General features: G+C 43.4%; 1 protein-coding gene across 1 annotated transcript in view; it reads right to left on the bottom strand.

Annotated features, from left to right (window-relative positions):
• Positions 1-10,914: 10,914 nt before the first annotated feature.
• Positions 10,915-27,474, bottom strand: part of LOC122922211 (phosphatidylinositol 4-phosphate 5-kinase type-1 beta-like) — a 32,263-nt gene continuing 15,703 nt past the window's right edge. The window contains exons 7-8 of the mRNA XM_044272745.1: positions 22,966-23,077; positions 10,915-11,601 (exon numbers count right to left, since the gene is read on the bottom strand). Of these exons, the coding sequence (XP_044128680.1) occupies positions 11,599-11,601; positions 22,966-23,077 (115 nt within the window). The 3' untranslated portion in view covers positions 10,915-11,598. The remainder of the gene's footprint in view (positions 11,602-22,965; positions 23,078-27,474) is intronic.

The following is a 27,474-nucleotide window of genomic DNA, read 5'->3' as shown; positions in this document are numbered from 1 at the left end:
TCGGTCTGTGCGACCTTCTTCAGCGGGATCTGAAGGCAAGGAGAGTGTAGGCATGCGCTGGATGTGACATCCAGCGCATGCCTACACTCTCCTTGCCTTCAGATCCCGCTGAAGAAGGTCGCACAGACCGAAACGTTCGGGATATATTTCTTTATCTGATATGGCATAAATACTAGATGTATATTTATTTGCACTGGATGTATACTAAACAGCATTCTGTTTATTGAGAATTAAATGAGATTACTTTTTTTGCATCAACTCTTGGAGTGCCGTGGATTTAACTTATACTGTCTAAACCACTCTCACAGGCACCCACACTGGATCCAAGGTGTGCAGAGTACACAATTATTCTACACTGTATGGGGCAGCCACAAGGAGACGTTATACTGTATGGGGGCAGCCACAAGGAGAGGTTATACTGTATGGGGGCAGCCACAAGGAGACGTTATACTGTATGGAGGCAGCCTCAAGGAGACGTTATACTGTATGGGGGCAGCCACAAGAAGACGCTATACTGTATAGGGGCAGCCACAAGGAGACGTTATACTGTATGGAGGCAGCCTCAAGGAGAGGTTATACTGTATGGGGGCAGCCACAAGTAGACGTTATACTATATAGGGGCAGCCACAAGGAGACGTTATACTGCATGGAGGCAGCCACAAGAAGACATTATACTCTATGGGGGCAGCCACAAGGAGACATTAAACTGTATGGGGGCAGCCACAAGGAGACGTTGTACTGTATGGGGGCAGCCACAAGGAGACGTTATAATGTATGGGGCAGCCACAAGGAGACGTTATAATGTATGGGGCAGCCTCAAGGAGAGGTTATACTGTATGGGGGCAGCCTCAAGGAGACGTTATACTGTATGGGGGCAGCCAAAAGCAGACGTTATACTCTATGGGGGCCACAAGGAGACATTATACTCTATGGGGGCAGCCACAAGGAGACATTAAACTGTATTGGGGCAGCCACGAGGAGACGTTATACTGTATGGGGGCCACAAGGAGACATTATACTCTATGGGGGCAGCCACAAGGAAACATTACTGTATGGGGGCAGCCACAAGGAGACATTATACTGTATGGGGGCAGCCACAAGGTGACGTTATACTGTATGGGGCAGCCACAAGGAGACGTTATACTGTATGGGGGCAGCCACAAGAAGACGTTATACTGTATGGGGCAGCCACAAGGAGACGTTATACTGTATGGGGCAGCCATAAGGAGACATTATACTGTATGGGGCAGCCATAAGGAGACATTATACTATATGGGGCCACAAGGAGACATTATACTGTATGAGGCAACCACAAGGAAACATTACTGTATGGGGGCAGACACAAGGTGACATTATACTGACATATGGTGGGCCCCAATAAAACAATGTCTTGTGGCCACCATACAGTAATGTCTTCTTGTTGGTCATGTCATGTATGGGGGAGTGGGGAGGGACTCATGATGACTCATTCCCTAATGCCTGCTATTTCAATGTGCAGTAGTGCGGTGCAGCTTGCAGGCAGGAAGGAGTAGGCAGCCAGAGTCAGACAGGGTCACAGTAGAACACATACATGGTCACCGTTATAGGCAGACATTACACCTTTATTCACTTGGGCCGGGGCGGCTGTAATATATATATATTAGGGTCTCTCTCTCCACTCGCATGTGAATTTGTGAACTCTGTTGGGGTCGGACTCGGTCTCGAAGTAACTTGAGAGACTTTCCTGCCACTCGCTCTTGTCCTGTGATGCTCGGAGACCTCGCTCATCATCTGATTCCAACATCAGAGACCGGTATATGACCCAACCCTAGCTGGGAGTTGTAGTCCTCTCCTCATACCTCCTTTTGTAATGTACTCTGATATTACATAACAGGAGGTATAAGAGGAGAGGACTACAACTCCCAGCATTTCCCTGGCACTTACATTGAATCCATACTTCTTCACATGCATGGCTGGTCTTCTTCATTACTTTACTGCACTGCTGAGCTCCTCTTCCTGTTCTGGTCACATCATGGTGAGGTCATCGCAGGTCCTTCATCCCCTCTTCTCTGCTGTCAGCACTGTGGTAATGATTTCTCTTATATGTGAGGGAGGGGACCTTATACTGCATACACTGCTGTCCGCCCGTTTGCTTCCTCGGGCATTCAGCTGAACAGCAGCACTGAACAGTTGAAATACGGACAAGAACTCTAATATGTAGCTACTTATCATTTTCAAGATCTCCTGTAGATCGACAATAGTGGAAACATGCTTATTTACATGCCAAAGCTATCCTGATCATGTCCAACTGTTGGATAAGATCTGTATGGGTTTTTAGCCTCCAGATGTTGAAGGGCATCTGTCAGCAGATTTTTACCTATGAAATTGGCTGACCTGTTACATGTGCACTTGGCAGCTAAAGGCATCTGTGTTGGTCCCATGTTTATATGTGCTAGCATTGCTGAGAAAAATGATGTTTCAATATATACAAATGAGCCTTTAAGAGCAATGGGGCGTTACCGTTACACCTAGAGGCTCTGCTCTCTGTGCAACTGCTGCACCCTCTGCATTTTGATTGACAGGCCCAGGAAGTGAAAACATCTTCACACCCAGCGCCAGGGTTACCAACCGTCCAGAAATTTCTGGACAGTCCGTAAAAATAGGCGACTTTTTTCTCCTGTCCTTGAAAAAAAATAGATGTGTCTGTGATTTTTTTTTTTTAGGCTGGTGGTACTTGACTAGAATATTTTGGTGGTAATTATCATCATTTTACAGCTCACTGTAAATGCTGATAATGAGGTGTTATCAGTATATCGAGCTATAGACATGTATTACTTAGAATCTTTATCATTCATTATGGTTTTACAATTTGTCCGTGAAAAATGTTGGCTGTCCGTGATTTTGGAATAGTTTATCTAGAAAAAAGAAAAATTCTGGTGGAGAAGTGGAGAGGGCGTGGCAGTTGTAGAGAGAGCCGAGTCTCTAGGACTTAGCAGAGATGCCCCTGTTGCTCCTAGAGCAGAGGTATATATAGGCTTTCCAGCACCCAGGGCAAGGATTTAGCATTACGCACCTCTTTCCCGCACTTGCCATCCAAGTGTACATAAAGAGGGAAAATTTCACCTATGCGCGCTGCAGCAATGTTTTTTACACTAAGCCATGCCTGTAACTCCGCCCAATGCATTACTATACCCCTCAAGTCCCACTCACCTGATAAAATCTGTCATAGGGTACACGGCGGTTCCAATATACCTTGCAATAAATGAAAGCCAGGGTGTCACTGGTGTGTCGGCGTGATGTAGGCTGGATCCAGAACAAGGTCACTGTGGTGATAGAGAAAAAAGAAAAAAGGGATGGTAATTGCCCCTGTGAAATCCCTAGTGGGGGGGGTGCTGTGCTCACCCTGGAAGACAGAGCCATCCCAATGTATGACAGGGTAATCTAGGGCATTGCTTTACCCTTAGTGCTACCACACAGTACTAATTCCCACATTGTAGTTGTAGTTCCCACATTGTAGTTATGTTCATCTTGTGGCCCCTTCACAGTAGTTATGTCCTCCTTGTGCCCCCCTCACTGTAGTTATGTCCGTCTTGTTGCCCCCTTTACAGTAGTTATGTCCTCCTTGTGGTCCCTTCACAGTAGTTATATCCTCCTTGTGCCCCCTGACTGTAGTTAGGTCCATTTTGTGCCCCCCTTGCAGCAGTAATACCCACCTCTGGCCCCTAGCAATGTGGGTGCCTATGAACATGGGACCAACATAAATGCCTTCAGCTGCCAAGTGCACGTGTAAAAGATCAGCCAGTTTCATAGGTACAACTCTGCTGCAGATGCCCTTTAAATAAAACTGTTATTTTAGAAGAGTTTATGGTGATGCAATTTTAAGTTTCCAATTTCACTATATTAAAAATACTGACCACTAATAATGTGATGATACTTTCTGTTCTGTAGAGATCACTCTTCAGCAGTCATCTCATTATCATAATTTGCAGGATTACCATTCACAATAGGTTATCGGCTGTAGGAAGGCGCAAGGGACCGTCGTTGATGGAAGGTATGTGTCACTGAGGTTCCTGGCCTCGGTGGAGTAAGAGCCAGTTTTCATGTGTCAGCAGCAGTTGCTCTTTGACACCTTGCTATTTAGTATAGCTGTAATAGCTGATCTGGGATGGCTCTTACTGGGAGTAGTCAAAGTGCTGGGTGGGTGACTACTCCCCACGTTCCAGGCCGGGTCTTGACTGGCTTATATAAAAAATCCAGCCAGCAGTGTCAGCTGGTGGTAATTACCTCTCGCTCTGACAATCGCTGGATTGAGATCTGAGCCGTGTGCTACGCTGGAGGCCTGAGTTTGGGAGGTCTGCTCTGTCCTGGGCAATGCCGATTGGGTGTGAACTAACACCTAGGATAACAGATGACTGTTTTGCTGTATGAACTGTCTAGGTGTGAATGAACACCAAAACTGCGAATGGACTGTCGTACTGTTTTGTTGTCGTAAGTGTGAATAAAAACACTGAAGTTTTTGAGTTGCAAACTGGTCTTTGCCTCTATACTGTGTCAGCTTGTCCTGTCTACCAGAGCGAATCCCCACAATTGGTGGAGGATGCGGGCAAGAGCAGTGAGGCTGGCGTTCACTCTGCTTTTTGGTTTGCATTTTTGGGCACGGTTGTATGTCAAACATCAAACCAGCCGTATTACAACCCATGTCCCATGACAAAATGAAGGTTGTTGTGAAGGCCCTCATGGAGGCTAATCGGCAGCAGCGAGAGACAAACCTGCATCAATGGGAGGCTAACAAACAGTAGCAAGAGACCAACCAGTTGCTGCTACAACACGTGATGAAGTTGCAGACAGTAGAAGCAACCCCGAGCATCCACGATGCCCGGAAGGCAGTCCGTGCGGCGATTCCTAAGATGATACCCGCAGATGACATCGAAACCTACCTGGCGATATACGAGAAAGTGGCCACAAGGGAGAAGCTACCTTGAGACCAGTGGACTGATGTCGTCGCTCCGTTTCTGGCATCCGATTCCCAGAGGGTGTATTTCGACTTGCCGGACGATCACTCGGCTGACTACCACAAAGTAAAGGGTGATATTCTGGCAAGACTGGGGGTGAATGTGTAGGTCCGGGCCCAGCGGGTACATCAGTGGGGGTTTAAGCCGGCTGAGCCCACGAGACCCCAGTATTATGACTTACTCCACCTTTTGCAAAATTGGCTACAGCCTGATGTGCTGAGTCCCATGGTTATGCTGGACAGAATATTGGCTGATATGTTCTGGAGGTCTTTGCCATCCCCTGTCCAGCAATGGATCGGCCAGGTCTCTCCAGGTAATGCCCCTGAGATGGTTGACCTGGTGGAACGCTATGTCTACCTGAAATATACAGGGGGATTCTTTTGGGAGGGAAGCAGTCAAATCCCGTAAATGTCCACCCCAGACCCGGTTACTTGTGCCAACCAAACCCGCCCGGGATGTACCTGCTGGACTCCACTGGTACGGTCTTCTGAGTATACTGGCCGGAAAGTCTGGGTAATGTGCATTCATGGGGACTTAAAAGACTATCCCACCGCCCTAGTGTCTCTAACTACGGGGGCTGACAGGTGGACTCACGAAGTGGCAGTTGCCACAAACTTACACTACGAACTTATAATCAGGAGAGACTTCCTGGCACTGTGGCCTGCTACGAAAGTGACTGGTACCCATGAGACAGGGGTAACCACAGCAGAGTGGCCTTACTCCGGGGGAGGCCAGAACCCTGGGAACCCGAGACCAAAGGTCCAGTGGTAGGGGCGACCGCCACTTTGGTGGAAGAGGGGGAGACAACCCTACTGAGTGTAATGGTGGGAGACAAGGAGGACTTGCCGCCGGGACCTGAGCTGGCAGACCTCAATGTCTCCGGGGATAATTTTGGTACTGCCCCACACCGGGACCCAACCCTATCCCGAGACTAGGAAAATGTATTAATAGTAGATGGTGAACCACAACAAGCTGGGGCAGAGTCGGTGTTCCCCCATTTTGTGGTTCATCAGGATATGTTGTATCGGGTAAACCAGCTGCGGGGTGAACCCATTGAACAGTTGGTGGTTCCCCAGGCTTATCGCAAACTCGTGTTTTCAACGGCTCATGGACATTGTGCTGCGTCCACATTGTCAGTACGCTTCGGCTTACCTGGATCATATTGTCATCCACCGTACCGACTGGGAAAGTCATCTACCCAAAGTGCAGGCTGTAGTTAACTCCCTTAGGAGGGCTGGACTGACCGCTAACCCAAAGAAATGCGCAATAGGGTTAGAGGAGACTAGGTACCTGGGGTATGTCATTGGACGTGGAGTTATCAAAGTGAATAAAATAGAGGCGATTCGGAATTGGCCCCGACCTGTCACCACGAGGCAAGTAAAGTCGTTCCTGGGAATGGTGGGCTATTATATGAGGTTCGTTACCAATTTTGCCACTTTAGCGGCTCAGTTATTAGGGCTCTTCAAGGGACGGAAGTCTGTTATAGTCCGCTGGAATGACCAGGTGGAAGTCGGTCCTATGCGGGTCACCGGTTTTGGTGACGCCTGACTTCAAGAGGGAGTTTGTGGTACAGACCGATGCCTCTGAAGTAGGCCTCGGAGCTGTACTCTCTCAGGAAATCAATGGGGAGGAACATCCTGTTGTTTTCCTGAGCTGCAAACTCACCCCAGCCGAGACCAGGTACAGTATAGTGGAGAGAGTGTGCCTGATCATTAACCACTTCAACCCCCCTAGCTGAAACCCCCTTAATGACCAGGCCACTTTTTACACTTCTGCACTACACTACTTTCTCCGTTTATTGCTCGGTCATGCAACTTACCACCCAAATGAATTTTACCTCCTTTTCTTCTCACTAATAGAGCTTTCATTTGGTGGTATTTCATTGCTGCTGACATTTTTACTTTTTTTGTTATTAATTGAAATGTAACGATTTTTTTGCAAAAAAAATGACATCCATATATACATTTTTCGCTAAATTTATACATGTCTTTGATAAAAAAAAAATGTTTGGGCAAAAGAAAAAAAAATGGTTTGGGTAAAAGTTATAGCGTTTACAAACTATGGTACAAAAATGTGAATTTCCGCTTTTTGAAGCAGCTCTGACTTTCTGAGCACCTGTCATGTTTCCTGAGGTTCTACAATGCCCAGACAGTAGAAAACCCCCACAAATGACCCCATTTCGGAAAGTAGACACCCTAAGGTATTCGCTGATGGGCATAGTGAGTTCATAGAACTTTTTATTTTTTGTCACAAGTTAGCGGAAAATGATGATTTATTTTTTTATTTTATTTTTTCTTACAAAGTCTCATATTCCACTAACTTGTGACAAAAAATAAAAACTTCCATGAACTCACTATGCCCATCACAAAATACCTTGGGGTGTCTTCTTTCCAAAATGGGGTCACTTGTGGGGTAGTTATACTGCCCTGGCATTTTAGGGGCCCATATGCGTGAGAAGTAGTTTGCAATCAAAATCTGTAAAAAATGACCGGTGAAATCCGAAAGGTGCTCTTTGGAATGTGTGCCCCTTTGCCCACCTAGGCTGCAATAAAGTGTCACACATCTGGTATCGCCGTACTCAGGAGAAGTTGGGGAATATGTTTTGGGGTGTCATTTTACATATACCCATGCTGGGTGAGAGAAATATCTTGGCAAAAGACAACTTTTCCCATTTTTTTATACAAAGTTGGCATTTGACCAAGATATTTATCTCACCCAGCATGGGTATATGTAAAATGACACCCCAAAACACATTGCCCAACTTCTCCTGAGTACGGCGATACCACATGTGTGACACTTTTTTGCAGCCTAGATGCGCAAAGGTGCCCAAATTCCTTTTAGGAGGGCATTTTTAGACATTTGGATCCCAGACTTCTTCTCACGCTTTAGGGCCCCTAAAAAGCCAGCGCAGTATAAATGTGACCCCACTTTGGAAAGAAGACACCCCAAGGTATTCAATGAGGGGCCTGGCGAGTTCATAGCAATTTTTTTTTTGGGCATAAGTTAGCGGAAATTGATATTTTTTTAGTTTTTTCTCACAAAGTCTCACTTTCCGCTAACTTGGGACAAAAATTTCAATCTTTCATGGACTCAATATGCCCCTCAGCGAATACCTTGGGGTGTCTTCTTTCCAAAATGGGGTCATTTGTGGGGTGTTTGTACTGCCCTGGCATTTGAGGGTCTCCGCAATCATTACATGTATGGCCAGCATTAGGAGTTTCTGCTATTCTCCTTATATTGAGCATACAGGTAATGAGATTTTTTTTTTCCGTTCAGCCTCTGGGCTGAAAGAAAAAAATGAACGGCACAGATTTCTTCATTTGCATCTATCAATGTGGATGAAAAAAACCTTTGCCAAAAACTATACCTAGCCAGTGCTTGTGTTTCTGGACTCTGCTACATTGTTTAAAGGAAACCTGTTATGTGGGTATTTGATTATAATATAACTAATTTTATACAATTATTAACTATTAAAAAGTACCTTAGTTTTATTCACTTAGTGGTGTGACAACCGGTTAGCCTCATAATATACACACAAAGAAGCCACGCGCCGCATGCTAATGAGCTGATTTGGGTCCAGCGTGACGCATAACTTTGATTTGAGTCCAGTGTTTTTTCTATTCAGCACTGTAGCCACTTCCCTATTCACTTGTTCAGACGCTCAAAATCCTGCGCATGCGCACTGTCTGACTAGTGTAATGACACCCATTCAAACATCATAAAGTAAACTGCGCATGCGTCGGGTATATTTTGGCGTAGACTTCCGGTAAACCAGTAGAAGCGTGACGAAACAACAACTTGAAGCTTCTGGAAGGAAAATAACTGGCGCATGCGCGTTGTATAAGAAAGAAGGTCGGGAGAGTGGCATTACTGCGCGCATGCGCGGGATTTGAAACGAGACTTCGGAGCCACAAGAAAAATAAAAAAAGAGCTGTAGATAATAAGATGATGAAAAACGGGGCGTGATTTGTGACGTCATTCGTTCATTTTAATAATTGGCGGGAAAATGAATAACGAGGAATGCAAAGGTACTATATTTCACATTATTTATGTGAAAGAAAGGGGGAGGAATATACTATTGAAATTAGTAATTATAATAAGGGCTAGTTTGTTCATTTGGTGATAAACACATGACAGGTTCCCTTTAAACTGTGCCTGCTTTGCCTCGACTCTCCTGTTGCTGACCTGGATTTCCCGACCTGTACCTGAGCTGTCTGCTCTGACCCATTGCTTGTTTGACTTTGCCTCTGCCTCATCCTTCGCTCTTGGTTACGACTCTGCCTGCTGACAACTGTAACTTTGGTACCTTGCACAGCCATCTGCCTTGTGTGCCAATCCTCCTCAAGAGGTAGTGACCTGGTCTTCGCCTCAGGAAAGTCTATCCCCACCTTCAGGGGTACTGCGAAGAATGAGGGGTTCACTTAGACAACGCCCTTAGAGGAGGTTCACACCCGCTGGTTCGTGACAATGATGTACACAGTAATCATGTTTACAGTGTATTATTACACAAGGATAATGCACAAAATGATGTAACACATTCACGTTTCTGGATGCAGTTTTGGAAGCTAAAATCAGAGAACATCATGAAAGGAGACAAAGTATAAAGGACAAATCCGACTTTGAATTCACTCCTGGTTTTGGCTTCCAAAACTGCATCAGGAAACTTGAATGTGTGGCCGTACCCTAACTTTGAAGTCAGAGTATATGGAAAATGATGGTCTGGAATAATCCTAAGGATATGGCCACATGTAGCATAAATGCTGTGGACTTTCCACAGCAGAATTGCCAAGGGAAAACCTGCAGCATTTTCAGTAAGGCCTCTTTCACACGGGCGTCATGTTTTAGGGCCGGATAAGATGCGGATGCGTTGAGGGAAAATGCGCGATTTTTCAGCGCGAGTGCAAAACATTGTAATGCATTTTGCACGCGCGTGAGAAAACTCGCCATGTTTGGTAGCCAAACCCGAACTTCTTCACAGAAGTTCGGGTTTGGGTCAGGTGTTGTGTAGATTTTATTATTTTCCCTTATAACATGGTTACAAGGGAAAATAATAGCATTCTGAATACAGAATGCATAGTACACAATACCGCATCCGCACTTGCTTGCAGATGCTTGCGATTTTCACGCAGCCCCATTCACTTCTATGGGGCCTGCGTTTGTGTGGAATACGCACAATATAGAGCATGCTGCGATTTTCACGCAACGCACAAGTGATGCGAGAAAATCACCGCTCATCTGCACAGCCCCATAGAAATTAATAGGTCCGGATTCAGTGCGGGTGCAATGCGTTCACCTTACACATCGCACCCGCGCGGAAATCTCACCCGTCTGAAAGAGGCCTAACAGTTTAGTGAATGAGAATATTAAAAAAAAATTATGTAACTGCTGCAGAACTATTCTGCAACAATATCTGCACATAACCTGATGTGGTGCACATTATAAATCCACAGCATGTCAATTTATGTTGTGGATATCTGCTGTGGATTTCATTCTTTGCCATGCAGAGCGTGAAATCTGGCAATATATCCATGACATTTTCTCAACAAAGTTTACATAGTCCCATGTTGGATAAAGAAGAAAATTTGTGCTATAATAAAACTTAGAATAACGAAAAAAGATGAAAATGACCTAATGGCATGGTGCTGGCAGGAAGCAATCCTCTGAGACAGGCAGCAATCACGTTTGTACTGTATATGCCTAAGTGCTACCATGGATCTTAGAGTGCACTAAATACAATACATGAATGGGGGCCACTATGGGTTTAATTAGCCTACATTACGGCAACACCAGCGCTAGTGATGACACATAATAGCGGCATTGGCTGTTACCCTATTTAATGAACCTAAATAGGATAACACAAAATACTATAGGATCATTTATAAGACAAGAAGTCATATTCACCAGTGATTTCTGAAGAACAAAATACTGAGAACAAAATATTTATTTTTTTCATCCATAAAACTATAGTATACAGTTAATTTTGTCTAAATAAATTATAGAATTTGTCATTTACAAGCAATAAACTAGATCACAATATTTCAAAGACAGTATGTACACAACATAAGGCTTAGTTATAAAGAGCACATAGTCTTCAGTGTCTATAGTAAACATATTGGAAACATCTTTACTGAAGCAGATCGTCAGGATGTATAAGTACACAGAAGCTGCATGAAATTATACTGCAACCCAACAAGACAGATCTCAGTCTAGATTTCAGAAGGAAGAAGGAAAAACGACTTCATTTACTTCGCATTTATGATCTTTTGTATGGAGTTTTAGAAGGTCAACAGGTCATGTGTCATGCCACTCACAGCGGAAAACATGCAAAGGAAACACCATGTGGTCACTCCAAGGTCCAAGGTGGTTTGCAGCAATGGAAGCAGAAATGTTAATGCTTTGTAAGAGTTCTTCACAGTTCCATAAGCAAAGTGCAACTAACTGTCCTCTCCCGTTTCCACCAGCAAAGTATGTCAGATCAAGGCAGATGACGTAACTGCGCTCTCGTGTCCACAGAAATGTCAGTGAATCTCCTCTTCACATAAAACCCACTTAGAAAACTGTGTTTTACAGCAAGCTGTCTCTCACAAGAAGAATCCTGCACGTCTTTTTACTGTAAATAAGAAAGGAGAAGACATTGAGCATTTCATAGGTTAGGTGATTGAATTTACAAAGTTAGCATATCCAGTCATTAAGATAGGCGGCCATACCAGTTCAGTAAAAATATGGAAGAGAGGGGGGTGTGATGATGTCTTATATCAGTCACTCTCTATGTAGAACATCTAGCCCCTAAATGCACAGTCATTGGAGTTACCACAACTTTCTCAAGTAATTGTGTTCATTACTTTCACTAAATTACTAATAAAAAATGACCATACTTTTGTATTTTTGTTAATATGCGTTTCATAAGCGGTGGACTTGTAGATGTTGTCATTATTTAGGGTGGTTTCACACATACTATATTTTTGGGGGGAAAAAGCTAAAGTTTGTGGCAGATTTTCATACAGTTGTTTGATGTAAAGCCAGAAGTGGTTTCAAAAGGAATGGAAAATCTCTCCTTCCTGCTGCATCTACCTCTGCTTTGGGTCAAAAAACTGCATAAAAAATGGAGGTATTTCTCTTGAAACTGTGTGAAACCACACTCAATGAGAAACTGTCAAAACAAAATACATGGTAATCTACAGGAAGCATGTTATAGGACGTTAGGAGCTGAGCAGATTGATATATAGTTTAATTGGAAAAATAAAGTAAAATGTTCTGCAATAAAATCTACCGCATGTGAAAGTATCCTTATAGCTCTGCTCATTCTAAGGCTAGTTTTACACTAGCGGCAAGGGACTCCGGCAGGCTGTTCCGGCGGGTGAACAGCCTGTCGGATCCGTGCTGCCACTAGTGCACGCGTGCCCCTGGACTACCGCTCCGACCCCATTGACTATAATGGGGGCTGGGGCGGAGTTCCAGCGGCAGCACGTCAGCGCATGCCGAGAGGTGGCTGGAGCCATGCTGCCGCCGGAACTCCACCCCGCCCATATTATAGTCAATGGGGCCAGAGCGGTAGTCTAGGGGCACGCGTGCACTAGCAGCAGCACGGATCCAACAGGCTGTTCACCCGCCGGAACAGCCTGCTGGAGGCCCTTGCCGCTAGTGTGAAACTAGCCTAACTTCAGTTGTGCACGGGGGAGGTGTTTTCAGTGATTGAAAGCATTCTCTGTGTAAGTGTGTATACATAGATAGCTGTCAGTCACTGATAGTTGTACACAGGGGATGTGTTATCAGTGATTGATAGCATTCTCTGTGTAAGTGTGTATACATAGATAGCTGTCAGTCACTGATAGCTGTACACAGGGGAGGTGTTATCAGTGATTAATAGCATTCTCTGTGTAAGTATGTATACATAGATAGCTGTCAGTCACTGATAGCTGTACATGGGGGAGGTGTTATCAGTGATAGCATTCTCTGTGTAAGTGTGTATACATAGATAGCTGTCAGTCACTGATAGTTGTACATGGGGGAGGTGTTATCAATGATTGATAGCATTCTCTGTGTAAGTGTGCATACACAGATAGCTGTCAGTCACTGATAGTTGTACACAGGGGAGGTGTTTTCAGTGCTTGATAGTATTCTCTGTGTAAGTGTGTATACATAGATAGCTGTCAGTCACTGATAGTTATACAAGGGGGAGGTGTTATCAGTGATTGATAGCATTCTCTGTGTAAGTGTGTATACATAGATAGCTGTCAGACACGGATAGTTATACACGGGGGAGGTGTTATCAGTGATTGATAGCATTCTCTGTGTAAGTGTGTATACATAGATAGCTGTCAGTCACTGATAGTTATACACGGGGTGGTGTTATCAGTGAATGATAGCATTCTCTGTGTAAGTGAATATACACAGATTGTTGTTAGTCACTGATAGTTGTACACAGGGGAGGTATTATCAGTGATTGATAGCATTCTCTGTGTAAGTGTGTATACATAGCTGTCAGTCACTGATAGTTGTACACAGGGGAGGTGTTTTCAGTGCTTGATAGTATTCTCTGTGTAAGTGTGTATACATAGATAGCTGTCAGTCACTGATAGTTATACAAGGGGGAGGTGTTATCAGTGATTGATAGCATTCTCTGTGTAAGTGTGTATACACAGATAGCTGTCAGACACGGATAGTTATACACGGGGGAGGTGTTATCAGTGATTGATAGCATTCTCTGTGTAAGTGTGTATACATAGATAGCTGTCAGTCACTGATAGTTATACACGGGGTGGTGTTATCAGTGAATGATAGCATTCTCTGTGTAAGTGAATATACACAGATTGTTGTTAGTCACTGATAGCTGTACACAGAGCGGTGTTGTTAGTGATTGATAGCATTCTCTGTGTAAGTGTGTATACATAGTTAGCTGTCAGTCACTGATACCTGTATACAGGGGAAGTGTTATAAGTGATTGATAGCATTCTCTGTGTAAGTGTGTATTAAAAGATAGCTGTCAGTCACTGAAAATGGCCGATGGAGGTTCTGTCCATCAGTGACCTCCATTCATTTACACAAGGTCGGACTGCACATGTACTCTTTACCCTGTCTGTCCCAGTGTAAATGAATGGAGGCCGCTGGAGGATGGAACTACTATTCCATTATTCATATTAAACTATCGGACATCAGTACTGATAGTTTAATGTTTACTACTAGCTGCATGCATGTACTGTTATCAGCACATAGGCAGCTATCAATATAAACTAGCCAACTCCTTTAAACTTTCTTCCACAGACACGGTTTAACTAGGGTGCTATATAGCTTTGCCATGATGGTTGCCAACCTACTCAAACAGGTAGAGCTCCTTTATCAAATTTCAAGTAAACTGAGGCATACATCATGCCTCTTATCAGAACAAGGGACCTTTGTATTCTACAAAAACCTCAAATTACATAATGTGACGCAGACTCTCAAAACATTTACTGTCTGTCTATCTAATATATATATATATATATATATATATATATATCTGTCTGTCTATCCGTCCATCTTTACCTTATTGCCATAACGTATACATGAACACAATTGGCTGTAACAGTAGTATCAAATAAAAAAGCTAACATGGCATTTTAACCAGGTGAAGGTTAGTTACAGCATTTACCATAAGTCTGACTCTACAAGTATACCTGTGCAGTGAATAAATTTTGGCTGACAGCTATGGCTAACGACAATGCATGGGTCCTGAATGGGGTGAAGGGAAAAAGTTTCTGCTAGACTCCTCTGACATAAGAATCCCCAGAACAAAAGGATTGGCCATGTTCAAGTCCAACAGCCCGATCCTTAACCCCTTGACATCTCCCGTCAGGGGAGAGTCAGGAGGCTAATATAGAGCTAACGAGAACATCAGAACAGCACCAAAACTAGCACACAAGCAGAGAGAGAACAGTTGGTACAAGAAGACATATAGCTGGGAGTGGACCTATCAAGAGGGATAACTACGATTGTTATCTTTTTAACAAATAGGAGAATATTAAGTGTCTTTTACACTACAGTACAATTCAGTCTAAAAAAATATATATTGTCCAAACGTATGCCAAAAATCTCCTGGTATATGTTGGGAGCAATATTGACCACAGACAAATTAGGCATATATGTCGGAAGCATTTTATGCCATATACTTGCTGCACATGAATGTGTGAGCAAAGAATGAAGCAATTATGAGGGTCATTTATCCCCCTTCTGGGGAAGATATCCCAAACCCACCCACACCCTTGCCCCCTTTCCAGAAAGTAGACAGTTACCAGTAGGGTCTATTTCTTTGAATAAAACCCTATTAGACATTATTGTTGCTGAGGTTTGGGCCCGATGAATAATTTCCTCTGGTGGGCCCAAGGAACCCCAGTGCGATCCTGTAATAAATGAACCCACCGAGTTTCCCTTTAAATGGATTATCTGGAAATACTGCCACCTGGTGGCCAGCAGTGGTTCTTTTTCACTCTTTCTTCTTGCTACTCAACTAATTGCTATAGAATGTAAAAAAAAAAAATCAAAACAGCGTAGTACAACTATTTCCATACAGCCACACAACATGTATTACTGCGAGGCAGCAGACTTGGTTAATTGTAAGCCTAAATCAGTTTGTCTTTAGCCATTACATCTACTTCTGTCGTTTAAGATGCACAAACACGTTTGTTGCAATTCAAAGACTCCCACCCATACAGCTAGACGCTGGGGTTCAGCATCAGTGGGTGTTTAATCAGTGACTGCCAAGGGAAACTCAGAGCATGTGACAATGTGCCGAGAACATGCAGAACCAGGGAGAGGAGTGCAATTGGGATTTCTTCCTTCATTGCCCCAGAGCAAATGCAGAAACATTTACATATGGAAATGGCTCATTTCTGCTTTATTCCCCAAACTAGATGAGGGAATTTATGAATTATGAATTTCCCCAAAACTTTGATTTCCAATGACTCCAAGTTTTTTGAGATTCGTCCCACATACAGAAGGCACCTTTCACCAACAAGGAATACTTTTTGGACCATTTTAGAATTACTGCAGCAGGGGCTACCATCCCTATACCCACAAAAATATATGTCACTGTCAATTTGACATTACTAATGCTGTTTTGGCTTTAAAGAGCTTGAAATGGATCAGATACATTGCTAGGAGAGAAGTTTAATCTGACAGCCGGAATGGACCCAAAACAAATTTTGGGAAATATGCTCCTCTCTATTCACAGCGCTGTACTCTGGTGCTCCCACAGAGAATAAATGGAGCGGCAGTGCGCATGCTCGACCTGTCCCTCCATCAGAAGGGGGGAACGCGACCCCCGTTCTTGTGATCGTGGGCGGCCCTGTGGTCAGACCCCCAGCAGCTAGTCGTCCCCTATTCTGTCAATGGGGGGTAACGTAAAAACATGGCACAACCCCTTTAAATAATTTCTTAAAATATATGTATATGCAGCTATTTCTATCTATTGCCTATGTAATAACAAAAATCACCAAAGACAGGTTGTTGTCTATGGCGGAGTAGTTGTCCACCAAATACGGAAATCTGAGTCTGGGACTCTCATCTATTAGGCTAGTTTCACCTGAGCTTAAGGCCTCATGCACACGACCGTTGTTGTGTCCCGTGTCCGTTGTTCCGTTTTCCATGATTTTCTGCAGACCCATTGACTTTCAATGGGTCCGCAGAATTCGGAAAATGCACCGTTTGTCATCCGCATCCGTGTTTCCAGTCCGTGAAAAAAATATGACCTGTCCTATTTTTTTCACGGACAACGGTTAGCGGACCCATTCAAGTCAATGGGTCCGTGAAAAAACACGGGAGGCACACAAGATTGTCATCCACGTCCGTGATCCGTGTCCGTTTTTTTTCCTATCATTTGCAAGGCAAACTTGACTTAGATTTTTTTTCTATTTCCTTCATGTCTGGTGATCCTCCAAAAATCAAGGAAGACACACGGAAACAAAAACGGACACGGATCACGGAACAACGGAACCCCGTTTTGCAGACCGTGAAAAAATACTGTCGTGTGCATGAGGCCTAATACATATTACTTCTGAATGTCCACCTGTCAAATGACCTGAACTAACTCAGTTTGGGTCATTAGACCCGGTGTTAGGCCAGGATGTTCAGCCATAACACTGGCTGAGAAATGGATCCATATTATATTCACGTGAAACTAGCCAAAGGACAGTTTTACACGGGCTTTGTGTGTGAGCTGTATTTTCTGCACTGAACATTGCTCCACTGAAGTGAACGTGCAGCATCATAGGGACTTATGCGCTGCACAATATGTCAGCCCTATATAAGTGAGCAAAATAATAATTTAGGATGCTGTGAATTTCCATCTCACCACGGGTCTACTGAACTGTAGTCAGGGCACAATGAGAGTAAAGTTCAGTAAACCCTTGGTGAGATGGAAATTCACAGAATCATAAATCACTATGATGCTGCGAGTTCACAGTCAGCCTGTGCAATGCCTCACTTCACCTGTGGGGGCACTGCAGGGCAGCTGCACACTTTCTGCTGGGTTCCTCAGCAGATTCTAACTAATCACTGAGGGTCCCTGTGATGTCTTTATTGTTAAAGGGGCTGTGTACCTTTGGGGGGAGGGCTGCATTCCCAAAAAGGTTTCTTGTCCATCACTTGGTTTCATTGAACATGTATGGGCAGCCAATATGGACAAAAAACGTGTACGGTCCTGTCGTGTGAAAGGATTGCTCACTAGATGACTGTTTGTTCAATGATCAACCTACTTCCATTTAATGTCTATGGCTACTTTAATTCAGAGACTATTGTAGTATATTGTCACCAATGATAGTGTGATCGTTAACGCCATGTCAAAAGCCTGGTAGCTGTGATGGCAAAGCAGATGCCATTCATTAACTGAGTTTTATGTTGTAAGTATTTTATATTAAATGATAATTCGACAGCAGATTAGATTTATTTCTATGGCATTCATGTTCTCTCTGGCAGAGGGCTTGTGTGTAGGTACTCATTTGTAGTGTTCACAGTATGGTAAGAAGCCAATTCACAGCGGATAAACATCATTTATTTCTGGTGCTTGATGATCACCAAGATGTAGTTGGAATGCCTGTTGTCAGAGGGGCACGTGTATCACCTGAAAGTGGGACTGAGACCGCCCTATTCACTGCCGGAGACACCAAATGGAAAGGAACTTGAACCATGTTTTACAAGTTTGGTTAAAGTTTTTTTTCAAGATATAGGCCTTCTCTGTTCTCTATGTATATCATAGCATTCTTCAAAATGTCCAAAAATAACTGATGCTTATGCTTTTCAGCAGAGCTGCAGATAAGTCAAGCACTGCTTACAAATCCCACCAGTAATGGACAATGTTACCAATAGATGGCGCCAATGCATTACTAGAGATGACAAGCCATAATGTTTTTTACTATAGAAAAATACAATGTAAACTAATGCCTACAGCTCAGACATATTACATAGTAGAGATACGTCATGGGTCTGCTTGTCAGCTTACTTCCCAGTACATCACATCTGGGGTCGCTTTATGGTACAGCATATTCTCCCCTAGACGAAATTCTACTATAGGAGGATTCCTGCATAACAGGGCGTGCAATGAATGTTTATCACATTGTCTGTCCCATGATCACCACCGCTGAGAGGAGACATTACATTTATGACAAGGCGCAGTCTGAAATCTACGGCAATTCCTAGCTAAATGATGATAAATGTGCTGGGGCATTTGAATGCCAAAAAACAGGCTTAGGCCTCTTACACACGACTGTATGGCTTTTTCATTATTTTGCGGTCCGCAAAAAATATGGATGACGTCCATGTGTATTCTGTTTTTTGCAGGAAGGAACAGCTGGCCCCTGATATAACAGCACTATCCTTTTCCGTTATGCGGACAATAATTGGACATGTTCTATCTTTGAACGGAAAAACGGAAATGGAATGGATTCAATTTTTTTTGCGGACCCATTGAAATGAATGGATCCGTATACGGACCGTATACGGAACGCCAAAAACGGAACTTACACGGGAAAAAAAACGTTTGTGTGCAAGAGGCCTTAGGGAGATGATAAATTTCCCATGTTTTCTATTGCACTGGGGTATGAAGACAGTTTCTTAGCAAAATAGCGACATATTCTGGCTGTGGTGTTTTCACCATTTCCTATAGACTTCTCTTTCGGAAAAAAAAGTTTGACTAAACAGGTGACTTAAAACAACGGCATACCAAAACTCTGGAAAAAATGCATGAATATAATGGATTTTTTTTACAAGCCCAAAAAATCAATATAGTGTCACAGCAGCCTTAAAGGGGCTTTCTGGTTATAATATTTTTAAACAAGTGTCCACAGCCTGTCTGCTGAAACAGAAGATACTTACCAGATGCACACTGCTGTGCTGGTGCGCCTCCATTGTCTCCATTCTGCGGTCCCTGCACTGTTTACATCTGGCTGGCTATGGTCGTGCTCCCATGCAACACTCCAGCCAATGACTGGCTTCAGCGGTAAAAATGCTGCTTGACGCCACATCACCACTGAAGCCAGTCATTGGCTGGAGTCTTGCATGTGACCGTGCTCATGCGTCACCGGATGCAAACAGTGCCGGGACTGAAAGATGGAGACAGCGGAGGACCACAGTGGTGTGGAGCAGGTAAGTATGAATCTTCTGTTTCACGGGGCCATGCTGTGGGAACTTGATTAAAAATCATTATAATCAGAAAACCCCTTCAAAGGGGTTGTATTCCCACTGTTTCCACACTGTAGTTCCATTCCTTGTTGGACTACACGTGGCTTCTGTGGTCTCAGAGGTCACACGCACTAGAGCAGCAAGTTAGAGACTGCTTGTGACGTACTGACCGCTGAGGCCACTTGTGGTCTGGTGGAGAACTTGAGGTAGCCAGGAACGTGGCAGGACTGCAGACAGATTTGGGTTGGTCGGCTCCTAGGCCAGACAACCTTTTTCAGCACTGAAGGACAGAACAGCAGGCCATGCTAGATATGAGGGGGAGTACAATATTGTGGGGCCTACAGCTTTAATAATATTTTTGTAATAACCCACCCACCTACACACTTCCATTTGCTTGTATTACAAAAATATTATCACAAAAAAAAAAAGGAATAAAATCTGAAGTAAAGGCTATGCCTTCCAGGAGCTACATGGTTATCTTGGAGCAGACCGCTGGAGTATGAAGTCATTTTCACGTGACACGGGAGCGTACAGTATTTGACTAATGCTTTTTTTCTGGCCTTTATTTGTTATTCAAACTTGACTTCATGCTAGTGAAAATAAGGAAGGAACATGACTGCCAACACCCAGCATATCCTGGAACACACGTAGACATGGAGCCAGAGCAGATTAACAGCAGGGCTGCGGTTAACGTTTGCTGTGACATCTCACTGTATTATCTCTCAGCTCCAACTGTAGCACAGTATGGACATTACTGACTAAGCGAACATACAGGAAGAGCGCACAACTGAAAAGATAAGCGGCGGCCAGAGCAAGGCTGCTTCAATAGTCCACCTAGCACAGCATGTTTGAATGTAAAAAAAGCTAGGTCAGGATGAAAGCTGTTGGTGTGCACAGCACTTTATCAAGGCTCTGTTTTGTTATATAGGTCACTAATCAGAGTCCTGTTAGCTTTTTGGATTAACTGCCTCAACAAACTGGCGTTCCATCATTCGGGAAGGGATCCACGATAATGCAGTGCTGTACTGAATACTGAAGGGATATATTTCACTTGTCACAGCCACACAATTTAAAGGGAACCTGTCACGTTGATCATGGCATTTGAGCTGCAGGCAGCATGTTATAGAGCAGGAGGAGCTGAGCAGATTGATATATAGTTTTATGGGAAAAGATACAGTATACCGTATTTTTCGCCTCATAAGACACATTTTTCCCCCCAAAGTGGGGGAAAATGTCACTGCGTCTTATGGGGCAAATACTAATGAGTGGAAGCACTCATTAGGACTGGATGACCAGGAAGCGGTAAATGCAGTGCTCCCTGGGCTCTGTACTCACCGCTTCCTGGTCCTCTGCTGTCGGCTGTTTGAGGATCTTATTGAGGGTCTTATTGACATTTGCCGTCTGATTGGGGCTGTGAGCTGCGGTCTGATTAACATTGGTGGTGTGAACACTGGTCTGATCTGAGGTCTAATAAACAATAGTTTTTTCTTATTGTCCTCCTCTAAAACCTAGGTGCGTCTTATGGGTTGGTGCGTCTTATAAGGGCGAAAAATATGGTAACTTGTATTTCATCCATTTAAATACCTGTTCATCCTGGGTTTTGAAGTCAAGGAGGTGGTCCTATTCACAGCCTTCCCTGTATGACTGTGTACACAGAGATAGCTGTCAATCACTGATAGGACCACCTCCTTGACTGCAAAGCCCAGAAGGAGTAGAAATGTAAATGAATAAAACACAAAACTATATACCATTCTGCCCAGCTCCTCCTGATATGTAACATGCTGTCTGTAGCAAACATTGCGTTTTCATGGTGATAGGTTCCTTTGAAGCTGGGGCTACTTGACATCACGTGTCACATGAAATTAAGATCGCAATGTTGCATTGCGAAATCACATCTAATGATTGACACGCCATGATTACAGAGCAACAGTCGCAAAAAATCCATCACTGTTGGCAAGGTCACAGGGTGCCCTAAACTTTGTCACCATGGACCACAATGAGACTTGCCTGAAAGTTTCCTGCAATTTGGCTGTGTTTTCACAGCCGTATCACAGTTCTAAAATACTTGTGTGACAACAAGCTGCAGACAAGACACACAAAGGTTTTTGGGTTGTGTAACTTTGCTGAGACTTGCTGTCACCATGTAGTCCCAGCCTTAAAGAATATGGGTGACTTACATGCCAGTAAGAATATGGAATGACTGTATGGAATTTCATTGTCCCGATACGGACTTCCCCATTAACCTAATCTCTCCCATATCTAAATGCAGTAATTTCAGCTGCTAGGTATATATTAAGATTCTGCTGTGAATGCAGTTTTCTAGCACATAAACTAAGGTATGGGTGTGCTTTTCCTAAGCATTGATTTGTAAAACATTTTGGAAATTTCTGGCGGGTGGAACTTGGAACTCTTGCAGATCCGCTGTTGTCACCAGTGATAGCTGTCCACATTTCTCCTGTAGTGTCTTACATGCAGTCTGAGCTTCCAGAGCAAGAAACATTTTTTGAAGTTGTTTAATAATATGAGAATCCAAGTGAAGACACCTCATGTATGTGGCCACATCATTAAAGAGGACCTTTCGTGTCCTCATAGAACTGCAACTGGCTGCATACTTGATGGCGCATGACTTCCAAAACTATGAGGATGTGACAGGTCCTAATTAATGTTTTTCTTTGGGGTCCAGAGAACCGGTAGAGATGTTGCAATATCATAATTGTGGGAACTATTTAGTTCACTAACTCTTTAAGCTGGATTGTCTGCTTTTTCCACAATTCCTTTCGGTTAGAGCAGCCCACTGAGCATAGGCTTGTTACAGGATCTCTGCTGCGACCCTCCTTGGTGATCAGCTGCAGTACCACCCTAAGGAAAATTATAGGGGTTGGCCACTTTATGGCTACACTTGACTATCTGACACTTACTAATATAGCCTTTGATGATATTCTGTGCCGTCTGCTATGACCCCTAGTTAGGCAAATCTTCTGTGCCGTCCACATAAAGGTCCTGTCCATAAGCTGGCCGCTGATGGAGGGTCATGTGACCAGGCAAATATCTTCCATGTGATGTCTTCTCCATTCAAATACACTGCATCTTCTCTAAACTCCCAGCAGTGCAAGTGCAGATGGCAGGTGCAGTGTATCTGATCAGACGAGACTTTACATGGAGGTGATTTGCCTGGTCATATGACCATCCATCAGCAGCGATTTCATGCACAAGACCTCGTGTGGAAAGCACAAACAAGGGGGCATGCCTTATGAAATATAGAAAATATAGAATCAGATATTGCAGTCTTCTAAAGTGCATACATAGGCGGTGTAAAGTGACTTACTAAGTAGACATCAAAGGCATCATTGTCATTGTCCATTTCTATTGTGCTCTGCTCAGATGTTTGGTACGCACTGTCTTCTAGCGTGAACGTAGAACTTGACGGTAGTCCTCTCCTGTAGATAGAACAGAAGCCAGGAATAAGAAAAACAGTTGATCCCACAAGCAGTTGTAGGACATATGTTGCAGTATCATCTATGTATTGTAAAAGCATAGTAAACTGGACTGATATGTTTTGCCGTGGATACTCCCAGCAGTTGAGCTTATTATATAATCACAATTGTGGCTTCAGCAATTGATCCCATTAAAGCCGTGCTAACAAGTGATCACTGTTTGTCACATCCTCCCCAAGCAGGCATTAGTTTTTACCAATGCTTATATGGTTTCTAAATCATGGGTGCAGCTAGGGCCACTTAGATGTGTGAGTGGGTGGATCAGGGATGTGCCTGGGTGGATCAAAAGCAGTATCGCGAATTGTGAGGTATGAACCACATATGACAATTAGGCCTCATGCACACGACCGTTCCGTTCTTTGCGGTCCGCAAAAAATGGAAGCTGCGCGTGTGCGTTCCGCAATTTGCTAAACGGAACGGGCGGGCCATTGTAGAAATACCTATTCTTGTCCGCAAAACAGACAAGAATAGGACATGCTATATTTTTTTTGCGGAGCCACGGAACGGAGCAACGGATGCGGACAGCACAAGGAGTGCTGTCCGCATCTTTTGCTGCCCCATTGAAGTGAATGGGTCCGCACTTGATGCGGACCACAACAACGGTCGTGTGCATGAGGTCTTAACATGTACAATCTGTTACAGTATTGTTTTTCCATGTAATATCTGTTGTATACTACACAGGTAGGCCAGGTATTGTCTTTCCATGTAATATCTGTTATATACTACACAGGCCGGCCAGGTATTGTCTTTTCATATAATATCTGTTATATACTACACAGGCCGGCCAGGTATTGTCTTTCTATGTAATATCTGTTATATACTACACAGGCCGGCCAGGTATTGTCTTTTCATGTAATATCTGTTATATACTACACAGGCCGGCCAGGTATTGTCTTTATATGCAATATCTGTTATATACTACACAGGCCGGCCAGGTATTGTCTTTCCCTGTAATATCTGTTATATACTACACAGGCCGGCCAGGTATTGTCTTTCCCTGTAATATCTGTTATATACTACACAGGCCGGCCAGGTATTGTCTTTTCATATAATATCTGTTATATACTACACAGGCCGGCCAGGTATTGTCTTTCTATGTAATATCTGTTATATACTACACAGGCCGGCCAGGTATTGTCTTTCCCTGTAATATCTGTTATATACTACACAGGCCGGCCAGGTATTGTCTTTCCCTGTAATATCTGTTATATACTACACAGGCCGGCCAGGTATTGTCTTTCCATGTAATATGTGTTATATACTACACAGGCCGGCCAGGTATTGTCTTTCCATGTAATATCTGTTATATACTACACAGGCCGGCCAGGTATTGTCTATTCATGTAATATCTGTTATATACTACACAGGCCGGCCAGGTATTGTCTTTCCATGTAATATCTGTTATATACTACACAGGCCGGCCAGGTATTGTCTTTCCATGTAATATGTGTTATATACTACACAGGCCGGCCAGGTATTGTCTTTCCATGTAATATCTGTTATATACTACACAGGCCGGCCAGGTATTGTCTTTCCATGTAATATCTGTTATATACTACACAGGCCGGCCAGGTATTGTCTATCCATGTAATATCTGTTAGGCCTCTTGCACACAAACATTTTTTTTTTCCGTTTTGTATACGGACCGTATACGGGACCATTCATTTCAATGGATCCGCAAAAAAACTGAAGGTACTCCGTATGCCTTCCATTTCCGTTCAAAGATTGAACATGTTCTATTATTGTCCGCATAACTGACAAGGATAGTACTGTTCTATCAGGGGCCGGCTGTACGGAATGCACACGGACGTCATCCGTATTTTTTGCGGATCCGTTTTTTGCGGACCGCAAAATACTGAAAAAGCCATATGGTCATGTGCAAGAGGCCTTATACAGTATACTACACAGGCCAGTCAGGTATTGTCTTTCCATGTAATATCTGTTATATACTACACAGGCCGGCCAGGTATTGTCTTTCCATGTAATATCTGTTATATACTACACAGGCCGGCCAGGTATTGTCTTTCTATGTAATATCTGTTATATACTACACAGGCCAGCCAGGTATTGTCTTTATATGTAATATCTGTTATATACTACACAGGCCGGCCAGGTATTGTCTTTCCATGTAATATCTGTTATATACTACACAGGCCAGTCAGGTATTGTCTTTCCATGTAATATCTGTTATATACTGCACAGGCCGGCCAGGTATTGTCTTTATATGTAATATCTGTTATATACTACACAGGCCAGCCAGGTATTGTCTATATATGTAATATCTGTTATATACTACACAGGCCAGTCAGGTATTGTCTTTCCATGTAATATCTGTTATATACTACACAGGCCGGCCAGGTATTGTCTTTATATGTAATATCTGTTATATATTACACAGGCCGGCCAGGTATTGTCTTTATATGTAATATCTGTTATATACTACACAGGCCGGCCAGGTATTGTCTTTATATGTAATATCTGTTATATACTACACAGGCCAGTCCAGGTATTGTCTTTATCATGTAATATCTGTTATATACTACACAGGCCAGGCCAGGTATTGTCTTTCTATGTAATATCTGTTATATATACACAGGCCGGCCAGGTATTGTCTTTATATGCAATATCTGTTATATATTACACAGGCCGGCCAGGTATTGTCTTTATATGTAATATCTGTTATATACTACACAGGCCGGCCAGGTATTGTCTTTATATGTAATATCTGTTATATACTACACAGGCCGGCCAGGTATTGTCTTTATATGTAATATCTGTTATATACTACACAGGCCAGGCCAGGTATTGTCTTTATATGTAATATCTGTTATATACTACACAGGCCGGCCAGGTATTGTCTTTATATGCAATATCTGTTATATATTACACAGGCCGGCCAGGTATTGTCTTTATATGCAATATCTGTTATATATTACACAGGCCGGCCAGGTATTGTCTTTATATGTAATATCTGTTATATACTACACAGGCCGGCCAGGTATTGTCTTTATATGTAATATCTGTTATATACTACACAGGCCGGCCAGGTATTGTCTTTATATGTAATATCTGTTATATACTACACAGGCCGGCCAGGTATTGTCTTTCCATGTAATATCTGTTATATACTACACAGGCCGGCCAGGTATTGTCTTTATATGCAATATCTGTTATATATTACACAGGCCGGCCAGGTATTGTCTTTATACTGCTGTAAGGAATGGCTATTGGAAAGTTCCTTGTAAGCCATACAGGTGACATTAAAGTAAATGTGGCTATACAAGAGGCAACAATAATACAGCGTCCTAAGCACAATAGATATTGATCTTTTTCTCTTTGGATTTGTCAGCCCCATCTCAAAAATGTATACAGTTCCTACTCACTTGGTGACCACGGACATAATAAGCCTCTGACCATAATGAAGGCAAAACAAGAGCAATAATATCAGTCCACACAATTACACTGCTCGGTCACTTACAGCTCCATTTACCGCCATGAGGCAACACAAAAGCTTCAGCCCCAGCAAATGTCACCAAGACTGATAACTGATTTCCTGGCAGGAATGGATCAATAAGCTCTTCCATCTGACTCTCAATGACAAATTGTTCTAAAAACCACCCGAGGCCTGTATTGTTTCTGCTTCATAGAGATGGGTGTTCGGAGGCCAAATCGCACAGGTCATCATACGAGAACTACGGCCAATGATCAATACATTTATCATCATCTCCATACAAAGTGGATCCACAATATCACCACTGCCAGTGTAACATGAAGGTATATTCACAGACAGCAGGATCTATTCTATATGGGTTTTTCTGCAGCAGGTGAATCAGACAGTCGCATAAATGTATGGAACAAATCTGCATTTCACAGGCTACCTGCAAAGGTTCACAAACAGAAAATCCGCAAAGATTTCCATGTGGATTTCTGTGCGGTTCCGCACCAAATACCACGTGTTAGGCTACTTTCACACCCGCGTTTGGTGCTGATCCGTCTTGTATCTGCACAGACTGATCCGCACCGATAAAGCAAATGCTTGTATCCGTTAATAACGTTTAATAACGTTGAAAGTCAATGGGGGACGGATCCGTTTTCAATTGCTCCGCATAATCAGATGGTCACCAAAACGTTGCAAGCTGCGTTTTAGTGACTGTTTAAAAAACGCAATGGAGACCAAACGCAGCCAAATTGATGCATTCTGAACGGATCCTTATCCATTCAAAATGCATTGGGGCTGAACTGATCCGTTTTGGTCCGCTTATGAGAGCCCTGAAACAGATCTCACAAGCGGACCGAGAAACGCCAGTGTGAAAGTAGCCTTACTTGCAGTTTTTGGTGCG

Source organism: Bufo gargarizans, chromosome 1, assembly GCF_014858855.1.
Source record: "Bufo gargarizans isolate SCDJY-AF-19 chromosome 1, ASM1485885v1, whole genome shotgun sequence".
In the NCBI taxonomy this organism is placed as follows: Eukaryota; Metazoa; Chordata; class Amphibia; order Anura; family Bufonidae; genus Bufo; species Bufo gargarizans.
This window is presented reverse-complemented; position numbering and strand designations above follow the sequence as displayed.